The sequence below is a fragment of the Amphiura filiformis genome, chromosome 14, assembly GCF_039555335.1.
Source record: "Amphiura filiformis chromosome 14, Afil_fr2py, whole genome shotgun sequence".
Taxonomy (NCBI): domain Eukaryota; kingdom Metazoa; phylum Echinodermata; class Ophiuroidea; order Amphilepidida; family Amphiuridae; genus Amphiura; species Amphiura filiformis.
In genome coordinates, this window is record NC_092641.1 from 46,940,542 (window position 1) to 46,962,471 (window position 21,930).

Genomic DNA, 21,930 nt, shown 5'->3' on the forward strand with positions numbered 1-21,930 from the left:
CTGTATGCAAAACTTGCCTACGAGAAAAAGTAGAAGCGGAAACAACTCGCTTCGATTGCCCCACTTGTGGAAGAACAGTGAACCTGCCTGTCAAAGGTAGTTTTCGTCTGGTTCCCGACAACTATTTGGTCGACAATTTGAAGCTTTATAGAGAGGTGTTTGATACCGCGAACAGAAACCAACAAGATGATGAACCTTTTAGTCGGCATGTAAAATGCGCAAACTGTTCCGAAGATAAACCAGCGGTTAGTTTTTGTACGGATTGTGGTAACTTTCTTTGCGACTCTTGCGCTGGATTTCACGGTAAGATCAGACAGTTTAGATCTCATAAAGTCCTGAAAATTGAAGACTTGCCAAAGGAGAATGTGAATCCATTGAAATGCCACAAGATCTGCCAGCGACATACTATGGAGTATTTAACTTTGTATTGCAAATCGCGAAATTGTGAGAAAGCCGTGTGTAGCACCTGCGCTCTTCTTGATCACGATAAAACTAAAGGACATAAGCTGGTCGATTTAGATGAAATTGCCAATAAGGTGACATCAGATCTGCAAGAACTTGCTGACATTGTTAGGGATAAGGAACATAAGCTGCAAGAAGTTTGTAAATCATTCGATGTCGTGACTAGTGGTATGAGGGAAAATTGTGAATCTCGAGAAGCCGAAATGCGCGAGATTGTGGCTAGGCTTCATCAAGCAATCGATGAGCGATTCGAAGAAGCGAATACGAAAATGCATCAGATTTGTGAGGCTCAAGGCGGGTTGTTATCCAGAAGAAAGCAAAGAATGGAAGCTATTCGCAGTAACTTTACATCTGCGCTTGAATTTACCGATTACGCGTTGGAAATGAGCCATCCAGCGCAGCTGCTGACTTCTCGGAGACATATCAAGAAACGTCTTGATGAACTGAAGGCTGGGGACGTTCCTGAGAAGGAAAACTATGAGATTTCCTACATATACCAGAGTACGCACCAGCCAGCCTTAGATTCCATAGAGTCTACTGTCAATAATCTATTCGGAGTCTATCAGCTCCCACCACTTCCACACAGTGTGTCACTCGGGTCATCATTGGAGGACAAACAGCGCAGTGAGAGTTTCGGATCACCAACGGAATCACAGTCCTCTGATCTGCGATCAAGATCGAGTAGTAATCCCACTGATCCGATCGGAAAGGCAGCTGTTAAAGTTCGCCGGGCTCCACCACCCCCTCGACCTATCGCAAAAGTAGTTTCATTCGAGGACAAAGCCCCTACACGTACGGAGGAAACAGGTGAGACCAAACACTTGATGTCGCCTCCTCCAAGAAAGTACAAGATGAAGACGCCTTATCATCAGCCTCAGCAAAGGCAAATCCAAGCAGTTCGTCCACCGCCAGCGCCACCGGCATCTGCAGCTCGTCCACCACCATCACCCACATCTGCCATTCGGCCACCACCACCAACATCTGCAGCTCTGCTGAACCGCCGACAGAAACTAACTAATGTGCACCGTCACCAGGAGGAAGGTTCGACAGCTGCTACAGAAAAGCAAGAAACGAAAAAACGCGCCAAATCTTTTGACAGTATATTAGACGAAACTGATGCTAAACCCGGTGTAACATCTCCACCTCCTAAACCATGTCGCGATAGTGAAGCTTTGAATCAAGAAAAAGGAAACGGTAACGCGGCAAAGGAACAGCCCGCAAGCCCTGAACCTAAAAAAGAGAAGCCAGTTCTACCGACAAAGCCGATTTTGCAATCGTCGGTTGACGGCGCGACAACGTCAGCGAGACTAGAAGAGCCTGTGCCTGACCAACCAGGGCATACAGCACTTGCGAAAACGCCTTCGTCAACCAGTAACGATGTCGATTTAGATCATACATCGGAGTCGACAGTCGAAGAGAAGCAATCTCCGGACAACGTTACGCCGACTTCTCCCAAAAAGCGTCAACCTCCTCCTCAACCTCCGGGTAAACGAAGCACTGAAATAGATGATGATGACGATAGTAGTAGTACGGAACTCTAAATCCGAGGCATGATTAGTCGTACAATTATGATGCGTGAAGTCTTAAATAAACATTATGTTACAGGGGCCTTTAAGTCCTACTTGAACCGGTTCTTCTTGACACGACTTTAGTTCCCGGCTTCAGTTCCCAATATAATTCTTCACGCTCTGAGATGACCGTTTTGTACTTTACCAGCTTGTAATACAGCAAGAGCCAGGAACAGTATGACAAAGATGTTGTAAAGTGCACTTACAATCGATGACCTCAGTTGTTCGGCCCAGCTTTCCAGAAAGTGACTTTCACCTGTAGGATATATTAAAAAGACTAGTTTGCGTCTGACGTCAGGGCAAAAGCGCGGAGTGATTGGTTGCTGACCTGCACAGTACGGCATTTTTGGTGTGGATGACAGGACGTCATACACAAACTATATAGTCGTTTTAATTCACTCTTCAATTATTATAGTTGGTAACAGATGTGATGCTGAAACCAACGCTTTGCCAAAGGGTGCATGACTGAATGTGTTATTATCGCTTTTGTTTTATAGCTAAAACGTTGGAAAAATATGCCAAATTGTTTAAGGGATCAGGCAACGTAAGGAGAACTATTTTCAATGTGGCCTCCCTGTATTATATACCAACTTTGCATCGTCGATTGGAGTAACTTCTGAAAGCTTCTGAAGCACGGACGAATTGCTGAATTAAAATTATTTTCTTCAGATATGGAAAATCAGTACATAAACAAAATTGGCTATATAGGTCTACTGAAACTACATGATTTAATCTACACTACTGATTCGAGACCTAAGCGGAACTATATACTTTCTGTAAATGAACGTTCTTACGTGTACTTTCTGCATGCCATAGTTTTTGTTTCATGTGGATCTACTTTATTATTGGACATCGCGAGAATTTGTAGGACATATTTTTAATTGAACGGTCATCATGATCATCCCAAAAAGAACGTATTTAGAAGTTAAACTTTTTCGTTATCGGTGACGGCAAATGGGCTATTCCAGTTGAAATCCATTACACCCTTTATGAAAGACATGCCCTTGATTTTCCGACAACGGGAGTGTGGATTTCAAATGGGGTTACCTGAATGGGTGATTCCATTTGAAAACTATACCCCCTGTGTGGGAGGATAAGGTCGTGTCTTCCATTATAGGGGTGTATGGATTTCAACCGGAATAGCCCAATTGGTTATATCGGCCATGAAGTAGGCCTACATCACAATTAGCCTTTTCGAAGTATGGCGTAGGCCCCTACACAAAAAAAGGGCAGCTTCCAATCTGGGTAAAACCAGGTGGTGTATGACGTGCAGTCCCTAAATTCAGTAAATTTTCATCGTCAACCGTGTAATTGAATGGGATTATTTTGAAATTTTAAAACGCTTGAAATATCACAAACAAATAGGCCTATGTTGATTTTAATATAAATACAAGCTAAAACCGTTGGGGTTCGATAATGAACCCCACAAAACTAACAGAGTATATGGAAAATGCCATACGGCCGGGCGGTTTCACGAGTTGCCGGCTCGATCATGTCATCCGCCGCCTGGGTAAAACCCGGCAAATTCAAAAGACTTTACCCACTTCGTGCAGCGCCATCCAATTTGTCCACCATATCTAAAAAAAAGGCTAATGCATTTTAGTTTTTATTGAAAAAGTTGAATGCCTCCAGATTTCTAAGGCCTGTTATTTTACAAACATTTAAATAAACCTCAATATTATTGGCACATAGGCATATTTTGCACCAAAACAGTATCCGAACACTTGAAACAAAAGCCATATTTTAAGGACTCTAAAGAGAAATTAGAAGATAAAGTAGTCGATAGATAACATTGTTCTGCGTATTTTCATACCTCATTCGGTACGATACGACTTTATGTTCCCAACTTATAGAAACTTGAATAAAAAGAGAGAGCTTTTCAAAAGTGACAAAAAATTTACATTGACTTTTCCCTCGAAACACGCAGATATTGAACACATCGGAGTGAGCATTCATCCGTCATGTTGGTGTCCGTCAGGCTATATTGAACCCGTGACAAAAGGTAGCAGAAATTGCCTTGAAGGAGGAACTATATCTTAATTTGTAACTTTTGAAACTCGACCTTTTGTCATTCAAATGCGTATGAGCTTTTTTTTAGTAGTCATGTTAGTGGAATATATATAATCGCATCGTGCCAAACAAGGTTATCAAAGTACGCCGAACAAAATTCCCCATCTATCGACTAGGCCTACTTTATTTTGCAATTTGGTTTTAATTTCTTTAACTCTCTTCACGCGGATGTCGACTGCAGACGACAAGTTTCAAATTTTTTTAAAAATTCAAAAATTTCAGTAATGTAAATTGTCATGACCATATTTGGAATAAGCATGAAAAATGCATTAAAATGAGTACAAACAAGCCTAGTATTGGTCCAGTAGTTTTTAAGATAGCCCTTGATATTTTGAGAAAAAAATTTCAAAACTTCCAACTTTTTTCCGTTGAAGCGCATGGCTAGCACGCAGAGCATTAAAGCATTGGTTTTGTTTTAAGTGTTCAGATACTTTTTGTGCGCAGTATATAATATTACATGTACAATGTAGTTGTTGAATGTGATATCATTTTGTACAATCATCATGATCAAGCAGAATCGGATATCGAACAAAGGTCGAACCGCTATACCGATGTTCAAAGTATAATCACTCTATATCAAAGTGACATTCGCAATTAATAGTGTATTATTAATTGGTTGACCAAGTGTCTTCCATCTCCTTATCATTTCTAAACATGCTCAATATACGATAAAGTCTGTTCTTTGCAGTACTTCAACTTGTAGTAGCGTTTCAAGCTAAAAATAATCTAAATTGGCGATGCCGGTTGTTCATTTCTATGCAGTTTTAAACCTTACCATAGGCCTTATAATATTTTGTGCATTTTGCGACGAAAAAAAAAACCGATTTTGAAAAGTTTTTTTCAGAAGTATTCAGTGAAAATCCCTGTGAAAATCAATCCATTTCGGCCAAAAAAACCCCGGCTGATTGAAATTGCATACAGATTTTAAAAAACCCACGACGAAAAATTTGGGTCGATCATGCTATCATTTCCGTCGCCTTATTCCAAGGGGAGGGGCACGGATGGGGGGGGATCTTTAAGCTGTTTCGTGTTACTTTCTTACAGTAAATGCAAAGCAATAATTTATGAACTAATAATTAAATTATATAGCCCCCCGATGGAAATTTGCCTAATGTCCTAGCTCAATACTTCAGGAGAATGCACTCTTTCCGTCAACATTTCAAAAATTTGGAATGAGGTTCCAAAATGTTTTTATCTCAAAATAGGCTATTTCTATAGGCCTATATTCATTTCCGATGTGAACTTGCAAGCACCCCTTTAACCATAAAATTATACAAAATTTCATGTCATTATCTCGTCGTTGGTATAATAACACAAAGTATTGTTTAATTTGATTAAACTTTGTCCTTTGACAAATAGATAAAATATGCATGCAGTCTAAAGTACTATTACATGTATGTCAATCTGATAAAAGGTAATATATATTACGCCCTGTTCTCAAATTCTCGTGTCATATAGAATTCGAATAATACTGCTAATTTACTAAAGAAATTTCGGATCCATAAGTGATTTTAAAAAACACTTTTCAAACTAATTCCCCCCGCTTTTTGGCAAAATTACCCATTTCTTGTTGTTTTCAGCCACATTTTGACAATTTTGGCCGATTGCCCCCCCCCCCCCCCATTTCAAGCCGGATTTGCGCTCCAGTGACCGCTCTACCCGAAAAAAAAGGCGGAGCGGTCACTGGGTTTTGCACAGTAGTGTAGCCAGGGTGGGTGGGTGGGGAGGGGGGGGGGGGGCAAACATTCCCCCACATACAGTTTCAGGAGTCAAAATGGGGACGGCAATTAAGTGTCAATAAAATGACTGGAAATGGGACGAAAAATATTGGCCCCCCTCACACTAAAAGGGTGGCTACGTTGCTGGTTTAGCAGTTGTCACCGGGTTTAGCAGTTCTCTGGATATAGCGGGGTGTTTTTTTTGGGGGAATTGCCACGGTCAAAATGCCCTACAGCAGGGCTGATTCAAAAACAGCTTCGAGAAATAAAGAAAAAGAGCAGACTCATTTTATTAGCATTATTCAAAAACATTGTAGGCCTAAATCATATGACTATTATGAGTATTTATACAGTAATTAATGTTCAGGCAAAACACACTGAAAAAATACTCAAGCAGTATAATTCATGAGAAAGAAGTAAAGAAAGTATCCTTTAGGGTATTTTTTAAGTAGTGTAAATTTTACTGCGGTGAACATTTTTTTCTCTAAGACCTGGTAAATAAAAGTGATATGTTAACTTGCAAAGAACTTTCTGCTTGTAATAAATGGAGCTGCTGGGTATGGAATAAGTACATTATCAACCGTGTCATTGTCTTGATTCCGAAACTATCAGTGGTGGCAGATTTTTCGCCTAAATTTGGTGATCATTAAAAAAAAACATTCCCCAAATATATCAAATTTGATAAAAAAGAAAAAGAAAAAATCATACCAATTTTTTAAACTTTGAAAATCATTGTAAACTTAGTACTTTTTCCTCAGAAAATTGTGAGAATGTATCCCCTTCTCGAAACTATCTTTAAAAAAAATATTTACACCCCACTATTATTTAGGCCCTATTTAACATCACTTTCAAAGTGCAAGTTGATTTCAAGTGATAGGCCTACATCATGGTACAAGTTTTAAGATAATTATTATATGGTGCCCAATTTTTGTGGGCAAAATAATTTACCATGGGTGGGCATTTTTGGGCATGGGCAAGTTGAATTTACTGGGTGGACAAAATAATTTACTGGGTGGACAAATGCCCACCCAGTTAACATGTTATTTCCCTCCCTGAATTGGATAAAAATGTAAGGAATTAAGTTCATTCGGTAAGATTGTGACACTAATAAGGTATCAAAATGTGCAGAAGATGGGCTATTCCAGTTGAATCCATACACGACATCAATCTCCCATGATCATAAGAGATTTCATATGGAGTCACCCATTCATGTAACCCATTTGAAATTCACACTCACTGTGTAGCAGATCAAGGTCATGTCTTTCACAGGGGGTGTATGGATCTCAACTGGAATAGCTAGATTCATCCATCAGTAGAACAGATCTTTAGTTTTTAATTATTCAGTTGTGATTATTATTGTCTTGTGCTTTTCGTCCAGTTTACTTCCACTTAGGGGGCTATCATTTTCTTCGGAAGGGGGGGGGGGGGGCTAAAATATTCCTGGGGGTCATAAATTTTGGAAAGAAAAATAAGTGGGGGAGGAGGGGTCATAGAATTTTGATGACCAAAATGTAGGGTCACAAGATGACCACAGAAAGTGTTTATTTTATTCAAAAAGATTTCAATACAATTTTAGCCTGTGTAGGGGGTATAAGGTGTATTGGTGGTGGGGGTCATAAAATTTTTGTTGCCGAAATAGGGGGGTCGCAATTTTATTGACGCAGACTTTTTGCAAATTTGAGACCCCCTCTTCCAAATAAAATGATAGTCCATTCATACTTTGCACATGTATAATCCGAGACAGAATTAAAAAGACTAGTTTGCATCCAACGTCGCTGTCAATCAAACTCTTGACGGCTCTTGATTGGTTAGTAGCGCGTAAAAGGAAGGTTGATTCCAGGCTGGTGCCTTCTTTGGAGAAAAGGAATCGCAGAAATGATTATGGTACTTTTACAAAGCAAAAAGCAACTTTTCTAGGCATGGTGCCTTCAGGAACAAAAGTACAGAAGGTACAAAATTAACCATAAAGCATGCGAGTTTGATTGACAGTTGACATCAGATGCAAACTAGTCTTTTAATTTTGTCATCAATTATAATAGTCCTTGTGAATCTTTATCTGTGGTAGCATAATAAACCTAGAATTATTATTAACAAAAACATGACAACTTTTAAATATTCCAAAATATTTTATTCTGTTAACAAATTTTAGACACAACACACACATCATACATAAAGAATCATGTAACACATGCAAAATCCCAAAGCATTTCAGTTAATTATTAAGAACAAGCAAATGTTAAACTAACATTACAATACATCCATTTGTCTCAATTTGACATATATATAAAAGCAAATAGTGTCAAATTTATAGAAAATAATAAAGCAAATAACATGCTCCTTTTGAACAGATTTTCAAAAATTTATGTTGGAAATTTCAAAGTGGATGCCAATGTAAAGCGACCACTACTAGGGCAGATGCTGGAAGTCATAACTGAAAAAGTTTAAAATGTGTGTTTCGGTTTTTTTTTTCATCCAAATTCTTCATTTTCTAACCGACATTGAGGCACCAGTATTGGGCCTTTCTAGTTGACATCGATACACCCCTATGAAACACATGATCTTCATATCTTACACAGGGGTGTATTGATTTCAACTGGAACAGCCCAATGTCACAAATCTCAGTAGACAAAGTCAGCTGGGCATATTGGTCCGCAAAACCATGACAATTAATGTCTTTAAGTAGCACAATACGTACAGGTTAATAAAAAGTTTGTCATAAAGCTGAAATTGTTAAAAATTTAGCGCATGTTTTTTTTGGGGAGGGATTTTCTTTTTAAATTTTTGCTTGAGGTAGATATTAAGATTTCACATGAATTGACATATTGCATATGAATTGACACATACAATGTAGCCAGCCGTTGTTAATTTGCTAATGGTCTTATTTTAAAGCGGAAGGAAAATAAACACTGTATGCACTAGTCAGTTTTGACTATTATGATGACCTAATATTGGAAATGAAATTACACCACAAGGATATAAAATAAATTCTCAGTAGGTTGAGTTGTATTCATGTTGATTTGCATCAGTAAAAAATGTTTCCTTAGTCCAGCGATTTTTAACAAACACAGAATTGGAGGTAGAAGATTTCAAGACAGTGATGCAGGACAGAAACCGAAAACCACCCACCTTAGTAGTAGTAACATACAATAAAGCTGAAAAGTTGAAGCCATAATGTACAATTTTTTTCAAACCTTATTTTTTGGCATATTTTTAATGTATACGCAAGTCCTGATTTGTACCTAAATGGAATCAGCCAAATTTGTTGTTTCTCAGGTAAACAGCAATTTTGACATAAAGTCATAATTTTTTTATTATGACTTTAAATCCCCCATAGAACTCCCATGTTAAACAGCCAAAATAGTCAGTGGGGTTTCTTTCGCTTTACCTTGTTATTTACGCTTAAAATGGACAGCAACCCTTGCCAACAGTGATTTCTAATATTATTTCTGTATTTTGGGTACAGAATAACAAAATTAAAATTTGATAAAAATCATACATTAAGGCTTTAAATTTACACTAAAAGTTTGAAAGTGTCTGCAATCATTTCCAGCAACTATAGTCATTTGTATAATGTCATATGTCATTAGTGATTCTAATGTTTGCTATACTTTGCAATGGGATATTCCAGTTGAGATTCACACTCCCTGTGTTATGTTAAGGTTATGTCTATCAGAGGGGGTGTGTAGATATCAAAAGGGAATTGCCCAATGCTTGTTGTACTTTGCCATGTAAACACATGACAGCTCTGTGCAAATATAATACACTACATGAAATTCAAGCAACACAGTGCATTTTTATTACACCCAGTGCTGATAAATGTCTGTTGTATTGAAATAACATTTCAGTGCTATCAAATTTGGTCTAATTAGCATACATTTGGTCATAGTATGATAAGATGATCAATTATACCATATAGGGTGTATTCGCGATGTCCTCATCAGGTCACAGATTGGATGCTAGACTTGAATAATCCTCCAGAACATTACAATACATTCACATAACAGGTGATTGTATACTCTTCTGGAGGCAGTCAACCTCTTGATCTTTTGTGCAAGCACCATATACAGAAAATCAAACAACAAAATTCATAACCTCATTAATATATGCGAAGCTGTGATCCAATCAAAAGAAATTGATTGCCTGACCGCGCACTAATTGCGAGGTCATTAATAACTCACAATGACTTCTGCGCGCGCGTGCGTGTATACCACAGAGGAGAGAAAAAACAGAGGCTGTACAACCATTCAAAGTCTCCGCATCACCCGATAATGAGGGCCGATTGTTCCATGAAATGCGACAGGCGAGACTGCTATGCAATTTCCACGGTCTATCGCATAATCGCGAAAGCACGCAACGCTCTTTCGCGTATACGCAAAGGCACGCAGCACTGGCGTGATTGTTAGACACGGCACGATCGAACAATCGGCCCTCATGAATATGCGTGAAATCACACTATACAATACACAGGGACTTGTGACTGTTGATACATGGTCTGTAGTAGTCTGTGGTGTATACACTAAGCGTTATGGCAACACACACGCCTACGCGATTCAGTCGCGCTTCTGCGATTGGTAGCTCTTCTTCTCGGCGCTAATGTTAAATTTGCCTGGTCGATTTTTTTTGTAGGGTAGGTAATAACAATAATTGAAACTGGTTATATTTAACACTGAGCGTTTTATGACATTAAATATCACAAGGCGGTTCTCGAACCACGAGTCTCGCCTGCTTTTGCAACCGCCTGCTTTCGCGATTACTTTCAGTAGAAGTAAATGAATTTCGCAACCGCCTGCTTTCGCGATTACTTTTGATAGAAGTAAATGAACCTGCAACAACCCATGGTGAACCCGAAATGACCTTCCAAAAATTTGGCTCTAAATGTTGCCTGTACCCACAAAGTTTCATGCCAATACGACAGTTTTTACTAATTTGACCTCAGATGACCCCTGGTGATCGTGAAAGTCTCCCAAAAATTTGGCTTTAAATGTTGACTGTACCCACCAAGTTTCATGCCCATACGACAGTTTTTACTAATTTGACCTCAGATGACCCTGGTGACCCCGAAATGATCTTCCAAAAATGTGGCTTGAAATGTTGACTGTACCCACCAAGTTTCATGCCCATACGACAGTTTTTACTAATTTGACCTTGGATGACCCCTGGTGACCCCGAAATGATCTTCCAAAAATTTGGCTTTAAATGTTGACTGTACCCACCAAGTTTCATGCCCATACGACAGTTATTACTAATTTGACCTCAGATGACCCCTGGTGACCCCGAAATGATCTTCCAAAAATTTGGCTTTAATTGTTGACTGTACACACCAAGTTTCATGCCCATACAACAGTTATTACTAATTTGACCTCGGTGACCTCGAAATGACCTTCCAAATATTTTGGCTTTAAATGTTGACTGTACCCACCAAGTTTCATGCCCATACGACAGTTTTGACTAATTTGACCTCAGATGACCTCTGGTGACCTCGAAATGACCCTCCAAAAATTTGGCTTTAAATGTTGAATGTACCCACCAAGTTTCATGCCCATACGACAATTTTTACTAATTTGACCTCAGATGACCCCTGATGACCTCAAAATGACCTTCCAAAAATTTGGCTTTAAATGTTGACTGTACCCACCAAGTTTCATGCCCATACGACAGTTTTTACTAATTTAACCTCAGATGACCTCTGGTGACCTCGAAATACCCTTAAAAAATTTGGCTTTAAATGTTGACTGTACCCACCAAGTTTCATGCCCATACGACAGTTTTACTAATTTGACCTCAGATGACCTCTGGTGACCTCGAAATGACCTTCCAAAAATTTGGCTTTAAATGTTGACTGTATCCACCAGGTTTCATACCCATACGACAGTTTTTACTAATTTGACCTAAGATGACCCCTGGATGACCTCAGTGACCTTGAACCACTAACCAATACAAACTGGTTCTGTCTCGGGTCAAGGTGCGCCAACCCACCAAGTTTGAGGAATATGCGACTCCTAGTCTCCGAGAAAATAGGCGGAAGGCAAACTTTAACCAAAACTTTAACCAAATTTGTCACATACACACACACACACGCACGCACCCCCACCCCTACATACACACATACGGAAAAGTGATCATATAGTCTCCTGCCTTATCAGGCGAGACAATAAAATGGCATTTTGATTTGTTCAAAATATCACATACGATGGTAATGAATGACAATAATAACTTTGCACAATCTATTTTGAGTTCATTGTGTGAAATTGTTGGGTTTTGTTTGGGGCCTCAGTATTTTTCCGAGGGAGCGGAATACCTCGGCCCAAAACAAACCCCTCCGATTTCACACAATGACCACAAAATAGATGGTGCGCAGTTATTATTGTCTAATTATATCAAAACAAAAACAAATACTACATTCACACACACACACTTCTACAAAAGTTAATAATCAAAGCACCATTGTCTTTTGAATTTGTTGAGAGAAAGACTTGTAATTGATAATATTCAACCACATACACATTTAAAGCTACTCCCATACCCATTGAGTTAGTCCAGTTAAAACCCATACATGCCCTATGGAAGACACAGACAGGGGGTGTAAATTTCAAATGGAATCACCCATTCAGGTAATCCCATTTGAAATACACTCCCTTTGTGAAAGATTAGGCTATTCCATTGAAATCCATACACCCCTATGGGAGATTATTAAAGGTCATGTCTTCCATACTAGGAATATTTGGATCTTAAATGAAATAAGCCCATTAAAGACATGTTCCAAAGATGATGTATGAGATTCAATTGGAATATCCCATACACTTTTATTGATGTGCGTAGTAACAAAAACCGTTAATGAAAGTGTCCTCCTCTGCCGGTGGTTACATAACACAGTCACTCCCATACCTTCCCACACCCACAAATGATACTCTATTATATTTATACATACAATGAATGTACCGTATTCATCCCATGAACCGCCCATGCATCTTAAAGCACCCACCAAGAGACTTTACAACAAGCAAACTGATATTAGTTTATTAACTGCACATGCAAATCTGATCATGGTTTGAAACATACAGATGATGATAGATTAACATTTTGGCCCGTTTTCACATCTTGTTGGCCTAAACAATGTAAAAAATAAGCGCCCACCCAAAATGATTTTGTTAAGCACCCTGGGCGGTTAATGGAATGAATACGGTACCATAATATTCTAGAATCTGTTAGAATCAATAGAGTACAAATTTGAATTTCTTTGGTATTAGTTAAATATTAATAAATAAAGTACAAAATTTTATAAAGATAAAAAGTTTGATTTTGTAATTCTTTCATCAAAGACACAGGTTTTTTACTGCCAAGGCAATAATTTCTTTGGTATTGGTTTAAGAATCAATTATATTTTGGTTCACCTCAAGGTCGGTAGTGAGGTCAATGCTTTTCACGGTTGTGCCGCAAGCGACATGCGTGTACAAACCGCCCTGTACGTGTGAGTGTACATTCAGTGCATTTAACTTTACATGCATGCTTTGATACTGCGGCGAGCAAAATATGCACATACGTCACTACCGAACTTGCGGTGAACCAAATCAAAAGTACAAAATGTCATTATGAAGAAAGTCTGCTTTGCACTGCCAAGTGCAAATTTTAAATTCTTTATATCATTTCATTTTAAATGGATTTCAAGTGCATATAATGATGTGATAACACCATGGGGAAATGAGTCCACTGTTGAAAATATTTAATGGGCCATTCCAGTTGGGATCCATATACACCCCCTATGGAAGATATTACCTAATTAATCGCCTACACAGGGGGTATAGATTTCAAATGGAGTCACCCATTTAGTTACCCGCATTTGAAATTTACACTCCCTCATGTCTTCCATAGGGTGTGTAGATCTCAATTTGTCGCCGTATGTTAAAAAAATTTGAAATCTACACCCCCTGTGTGCAAGATTAAAGTCATGTCTTCCATAGGGGGTGTATGGATTTCAAATGGAATAGCCTATTCAAATTGCTGAAAACAATGAAAAAAATGAGCACTTTTTTGGCCAATGACTAAAAATTGGCTATTCCATTTAAAATCTACACTACCCCTGTGGAAGATTTTGAAAATATCTTCCACAGGGGAGTATGAAATAGAATGAACACATTAGGCAGTTCCATTTGAAACTCACCCTCCATCTGTGGAAGATTCTGGTTGAATTCAGATTAAGGTTCATTCGATTTAAATTTCACACTCCCCCTGTGCAAGATATTTCCAAAATCTTCCACAGGGGTAGTGTGGATTTTAAATGGAATAGCCCAATCAAGTTGTCATATGTGCAATAGCTGCCTCATGATAGATTTTAGAATTGCACTTGTAGAGGAATCAAGAAACTTGTCAAATGTTTTTTTTATTTGGCATGGGTTTTGAGATCGTTCATCAGGTTCTCATAGAAGCACCTCAAACCCAACTACCCTTCAAAACTTGACACCTTATCAGTGCAGCAAGATTTATTAATCACAAGGCACTCACATAACAAAGTGACATATTAGACTCAATTCCCCTTGATCGCCTCAATAAAATTCTTTTTGTTCTAGATGCATCTTTTACATAGAAATGAGTTTATTTCTACAAGCAACTTTGAGATATTGTCAACACAGAATGCTCCAGGTCACTTTTATTTTCTCTACCATCAAACTCTTTTTAATGCTTGTGAATACCAAAGGATTTTATTTCATAAGTTTCATAATGTAGCATATCCTACATTGCTTTGATTTCACCTGATCCAGCCATGTGTTAGCAATCAATCCTAATTCCAATGTTATCTACTCTTACCCTTTCCTGGTCCCAGACCCTAACCCAAATCAATCTGTATTTCTTTTGCTCACCTGAAGATAGAACTCACTTTTGTCACTAGTACAATGTATCTCCTACTGTTAAAATTTAGATTTTAGTGAGCATGATTTTGATTGACAGCCCCTATTGTAAACTAAACATGAATATTATTGAACTTTTAAGTTCCAAAGGGGAGGCACTTTTATGAGTTCAAATTTCATTATCAGTCTTAATGTGGGGCACTCAAAGAGAGCTTTAAGAATAATTCTGGAATACCCTGCGCACAAGTATAACCCTTATCCTAGCCCACCCTATAACCCTAACCCACCCTAATTATAACCTAACCCACCCTAATCATAACCCTAATCCTAATTATAACCCTAACCAAACCCTTACCCTAACCGTAAAACTTAGGGTGCACAGGGTATACCAGAATTATACTGAGCTTTATTATCAAATGAGTGTCACATGCAAAACATTATTTGAACCAATCCATTGCTTTGTGCTCCTGTGCAAATCTCCTGTACATTAAGTCTGACAAGCCTACATAATTATATCATGTACTTCTAGTGTGTTCCTTGAGCCCTCAACAACTTCTGCTTCTGGATCCCTCTATATTGACAATATCTCAAATTTGCATTTTTAAGCGAGCACCATTAACATGTAAACTTATAGAGTTAATACAATATCATCTTCATCCAGAAGATAATTTGGATTATTGGCACCGCCGTGTACCGATTTACTCCCTCGCTTGTCCTCTTTAGGTTTTCTCTTGCGCGTTACGGGTTTGTACGCATTCCATATGCGCAATGTGCTATCCCACGAACCGGATACATACTGAAATCAAAGATATTTGAAACAACAAACTATGAATACACTTGCAGGCGAAGCCTATTATAAGCAGAGATGCCACTTGGTGTTGTCGAAATTTCCTGAAAATCCTGGAAAAATCCTGAAAATGCACTTTTCCCCTATTCTTTTGCAGCAACAATTTCCCGAAATTGGTCAATTTTCTTAAAATGTCCTGAAATTGGTAATTTTCTTTAATATTTCCTGAAATCAGGATATGTCCTAAAAAGTGGTATCTCTGTATGAGGGAGCACTCTACAAAATACCCCCTTGAAATCTATACTATTAAAGAGGAACTTGCCGATAATCGATACTAATCTAAGAAAGTATAATTTGAGTTTATTCGTTTGTCATGTTGTGATGAATTTCGATGGGGAGGGTGGAGCATTATTAGCATGGTAACCGCAACGAAACACTATGATATCTCAATGGCGTAGATTTCTTTTTGACATTGGGAGGGGGGGTAGAGATATGAAAAACATTTCTTGAACTTGAAGTAGGCATATTATAATAGTGAATCCAGCACCTTTTGGCAACATTAACAGTGGCGTAGATTTCTTTTGATATGGGGATAGGTAGGGTCCGTTTCAATTTCTTGAAATAGGCCTACAGTGAATCCTGCACCGTTTGGCGACAGAATAATTTATGGCCATAATGAAGATGGTATTTTATATGATGCAAAAGTGACCCCCAGAAATTCAACCAAAAACATCACAGAATGTATACAAGGTTTGTTGATAATTAAAATAGCGCTTGCAAGACAAACCTGAAGGTAAAAACAAAGGGAAGGTTCTATATAGACTTGTTGGTAGCACAGAGTGGTGTTTCACTAGCTGCTGGTGGGGAGCAAGGGGGGGTGACAAGTCTTGCCATCCACTTGCCCCCCGTGGGATGCTAGCCACCCATTTTAGCACATTTTGTCATAGTTTGCCCCCCCACCCCTTGGCACTATAAAAAAGTGCTAGCTACACCATTGGTCACACGTCCACATCATAACAAATTCGCAGCAACCCTGCACTGGGCCGTAGTGCCTCCCAGTCTCCCTCACACAGCTTGCCACATGCACATCTTTTTTTGTTCCTTGCCACACCCACCACAAGACAGTGCCTTACCGTCTTGATTCTTCACTAATCCGAGCATCACCGCACCTTACAAAATAAAACATGGGTGCTTCCCTTGATACTTCACTAATCCGAGCCTCACAGCACCTTACAAAACAAAACAGCCTGGCTGCCTCCCTCAATACTTCACTTAATCTGAGCCTCACAGCACCTTACAAAACAATACAGCCTGGGTGTCTCCCCTTCAGGGAAGCAGGGGTGGGCAGTACAATTGGCCATCACTGACTGACTACCTTGAGTTATAGATTAAGATTACTCACCTGATCTCTTTCTGGTACATGAACTATGCTTCTGATTGAGTCTGTGTGACCGATATTGGTTTGCACCAACTTGAAGTTCTCAGGATCGTACACCCTGTTTACTCACCTGATCTCTTTCTGGTACATGAACTATGCTTCTGATTGAGTCTGTGTGACCGATATTGGTTTGCACCAACTTGAAGTTCTCAGGATCGTACACCCTGTTTACTCACCTGATCTCTTTCTGGTACATGAACTATGCTTCTGATTGAGTCTGTATGACCGATATTGGTTTGCACCAACTTGAAGTTCTCAGGATCGTACACCCTGTTTACTCACCTGATCTCTTTCTGGTACATGAACTATGCTTCTGATTGAGTCTGTGTGACCGATATTGGTTTGTACCAACTTGAAGTTCTCAGGATCGTACACCCTGTTTACTCACCTGATCTCTTTCTGGTACATGAACTATGCTTCTGATTGAGTCTGTGTGACCGATATTGGTTTGCACCAACTTGAAGTTCTCAGGATCGTACACCCTGTATGGAAAAGAGAGGAATGGAATACAAAAATATTTTAGGCTGTATAATAGGAAGGGCTTGCTATAAATTCCCCCATCCATAATTCATCCCAGGGTACAATTATTGCATCACCTCTTACAAATCTTCTAGACAATACACTCAGATGAAAGGCAGTAATGCCCATGGGGTTAAGGATATAACCAAAAGCTCTATTTTGATTGGTTACTCAGATGATTACATCATGTATTTAACCAATCAAAGGCACTGTAAAAAGGCAGTAATGCCCATCATGGAGTTAAGGTTCCAAGCAAGGTTCCAGAGATGTGGTGATGATCTTAAAGATGCTACTTCTGAGATGTTATACCCAGCCTTTACAACCCCTACCCTAAACCCTACAAAGCTCTGGTCTCAAACTTTTCCAAAAACCCCTAAGTCCAGGTCTATACGCAGTATTTTTTTTTGGCGAAATGCGGAACTTCCAAATTGCAGACTTTTTTTCTACTACTGGAAAGTGTGCTTGTGTAGAGTTTCTGTAAAAAAGTATCCTAAAAATGTCCTTTCTTGGATATTTTAAAATGCTTTTTCACCAAAATGTGAACCTTTTGTCAATTTTCTCACATTTTTGTACTTTTTATTTGACAAACAAAGCAAAAAGCGGACCTTTGTGGACTGGTGGGGTGCTGCTGCATGCCTGCACCTGTATATAGGCCCCTCCCTGTGTATGGGCTTAATTGTCTATATTCTAACAGATTATTAAATCAAATAAGAAGAGGACAATTCACCTGTCTAAATATATTTGTATACCAGCTATTTTTCTGTTAAAGGGGCATGGTCCAATATGAATCCAAATTTGTGTTGTATTGCTCCAGCGGTTTTTATATGAAAAGCATGTCAATACCCCATAGGATAGTACTATGATTTGACTACTTCCCTCTGCTGATGCATCGGGAAGTAGTCAAATCATCCAATACCTCGGGACCAGTAGTTTTGACTACCGGTACTTCCCCTCAAAACATGTTGTATTTGTATACAAGCGATACCCCATATGATAGTACATACACTTCCGGTGTGGTTTACCACATTTGTGTTCACACCCTCTAATTTTGCTGGGATAATGAGAAAAGTAAGAGCTTTCTTCTGTTACCAAGAGTTGTTCAGATGACAAAAAATGGGGGATGATGCTGTTAATCATCAGGTCACACCCTTTTAAAGGTTAATGTGCAACTTTTGTTCACCAAAAAGGTACAACTACACTGATTTCATCAGCATTCATTTTCATATAGATTTATCAACCACGCATCTTCAGATCAAAGTTCAAAGACTCTTTATAATTATCATATATCAAACAGTGTGTATCAGGGTAGGTCAAGTTCTGTTGATCTAAGGTACATATTTGGCATAACTCAAATATTGGTGAAATTTAAGGTCAAGAATTTCTTTAAGTATTTTCTCTAATACCCCCCCTCCAGCGTACCATTTTAGAAAGGGAGGCAAGTATTTATGGAAGTGAATTTTCAGTGATAAAAATATGACTTCCGTTTTGAAATATAATATGGTGGTACCCACAAGGGGCTACATATTATCAGACAATACTACAAAATTAAGTCTGTAAGTGCATTTCTATGCAAGAATGTGATTTATTTAGTTAAAGGGGGCATTTATAAGAGGGGGTGTTAATTAGAGAAAATGTGATAATTAGGCCTACTGACCCTATCAACTACTAATTTGGGGACATTGTATCATTCTGATCTTAATTGGACTGGTTTCACACACACAGGACAAACCCCCCCAAAAAAAAAAAACCCATGTGCCCATATGCAGTCTGACTGTGTGTCCCCTTTGCAAGCTTTAGCTGATATGTGTACACTCTGAAATTTGAACAAGGGGGTCAACGTGCCCGATGTCCACACAAACAGAAAGTGTGTTACTTCATTATTAAGTGACAATGAACGGCTGTAATTATGGTGACATCCCGCTATCTCTAAGGTCCGCTATCTCTAAGGTTCGCTATCTCTAAGGTTCGCTATCACTAACGTGTAAAGTCTATGGAGATCAGAATCCTGCTATCTCTAATAGAGAAAAAGGTTCGCTATACCTAAAAAAAGGTCCGCTACTTCTAAGGTTCGATATCACTAATTTAGAATAAGGTGCGCTAGTTCTAAGGTTCGATATCACTAATTTTAAATAAGGTTCGCTATCACTAATTTAAAATAAGGTTTGCTATCACTAATTTTGAATAAGGTCCGCTATCACTAATTTATTGAAGGTTCGCTATCTCTAAGGTTCGTTATCACTAATTCCAATAAAGGTCCGCTATACCTAAGGTCCGCTATCACTAATTTTGTTTAAGGTTCGCTATCCCTAATTAATTAAGGTTCGCTATCTCTAAGGTTCGTTATCACTAATTTCGATTAAGGTTCGCTTTACCTAAGGTTCGTTATCACTTATCTTAAATAAGGTCCACTATCTCTAATTTTAAATAAGGTCCGCTATCTTTAATTTCAAATAAGGTCCGCTATTTCTAATTTTAAATAAGGACCGCTATAGCAAACCTTATTTGAAATTAGAGATAGCGAACCTTATTTAAAATTAGAGATAGCGAACCTTATTTAAAATTAGAGATAGTGAACCTTATTTGAAATTAGTGATAGCGGACCTTATTTAAAATTAGAGATAGCGAACCTTAGGGATACCGGGATTGTTAAAATTAGAGATAGGGGACCTTATTTTAAATTAGTGATAGCGAACCTTAGAGATAGCGAACCTTCAATAAATTAGTGATAGCGAACCTTAGGGATACCGGGATTGTTAAAATTAGAGATAGGGGACCTTATTTTAAATTAGTGATAGCGAACCTTAGAGATAGCGAACCTTCAATAAATTAGTGATAGCGGACCTATTTCGTAATTAGTGATAACGAACCTTAGAGATAGCGAACCTTAGAGATAGCGAACCTTAGAGATAGCGAACCGTAACCGTAATTATTACGATCATTCCTTTACACCATAATCATAGAAAATGATAAAATGACTTCCTGGTTAAATTTTAAAAACATACTGATACAGTCCAATGTTCTGAAAAAACAAGTTGCAAGTACTATAGGGCATTACTAGTTTAAATACATTTGAATAACTGTAATTATCATAAATTATAATATCTAATAAGATATCTATAATCCAAAGTCATATTAAAAACAGACAACTTGGAGGGGAAGCTTATCTGCTGTGTCCTAGCAGGACACCAGTCAATGCGAGACATTAGAAAAATAAAAAAATAATAAATGCATGGATCACAAAGAATACATGCCTACTTCTTACAAAAAGAAGTTTCTGGTAGGACACTAGAAAAGAAATACCGGTATATATTACTAACATAAATAGACAGATTGATGGACACCCGACACCCCGCCACACCCCCTGACAGACACATAGTGATAACTTACTTGATATTATTCTGCACTCCTGCTACTATACAGCTATTGGTGTTATCAATACATAAGGCTGTGACTGGACCATGGGTGTTCAGGACCTGCTCACATGACATACCATCACCACTCTGTAATATAAATGGAAGCAATAGGATATTGAGATTGTCACCAATATTCTTTGTCTGAATGCTAAAAAATCTTGAAATTCTATTTATCCCTCTGCATATTTCAACTTAATGATCCTAACCCCTAAATCTTCTTCTAAAGTAGCAGTTTGCACTTTTGTTTGATCATGACCCCATTTTCTGGAGTTAACTTTCCCATACTCTAATTGTTACATCTTCTGACCCTGTGACCTATTTGTTTCTTGGACCAATCCATTCAGGGATGTGAGTGACCACAGATAAAAAAATCTGAAAAAGTCTGAAATTTTGAAAGCACCTATACTTTTGAACAGAGGAAGTGCAGAAAAAGAGATAAAAATCAAGATCAAAAAATCTGAATTAAGATTTTAATCTGAACTCTCACACCCGTGATTCCATTTGACCAGGGTGATTTCTCCATCATGGACTAGTATTGCAGAGCATCAGCTCACTTCCTTTCTAATTATGTAAACCATTAAAACTTACCCATATTCTAATGGTACCATCCTCTGACCCTGTGACCCATTTGTTTCTTGGACCATTCCATTTGACTTGGGTGATTTCTCCATCATGGCCTTGGAGTGTATTGCATAGCTTCATCTCACTTCCTTTCTCACTGAACCTTCTAATGTAAACCATCTTGTCACTTGAGGCATAAGCAAATTCATTCCTGTTGGAAAACAATGAAACAACAACAGGATAGGTATGGCAGAGAAGAATGGCAGTTGTTTACATTTTGAGAGTGAGTACAGCGTCAACACGAAAGTGGGGTTCTGATTGGCCGATTCAATCGTCTGACAATCATAACAACAGACCGATAATCTGATTGGCCGATTACGTTGGTCGGCACAGATCGACACTCTTGAAGGGAACACAAAGCTCCGTATATGCCGCTCATCAAAATGGCGATAAGAGTGTCAATCTGAGCAAGGGACTGCCTTTCTGCTCTGAAACTGACTGTAGCTTGTGATAAATGGCTAGGTAAGTATGATGCGATGGTTCATCTACAT

General features: G+C 38.5%; 1 protein-coding gene across 1 annotated transcript in view; it reads right to left on the reverse strand.

Moving 5' to 3' along the window:
- Positions 1-14,987: 14,987 nt before the first annotated feature.
- Positions 14,988-21,930, reverse strand: part of LOC140170204 (uncharacterized) — a 66,956-nt gene continuing 60,013 nt past the window's right edge. The window contains 4 exon segments of the mRNA XM_072193540.1: positions 14,988-15,457; positions 17,275-17,368; positions 20,793-20,905; positions 21,407-21,590. Coding sequence (XP_072049641.1) covers positions 15,290-15,457; positions 17,275-17,368; positions 20,793-20,905; positions 21,407-21,590 — 559 coding nt within the window. The 3' untranslated portion in view covers positions 14,988-15,289.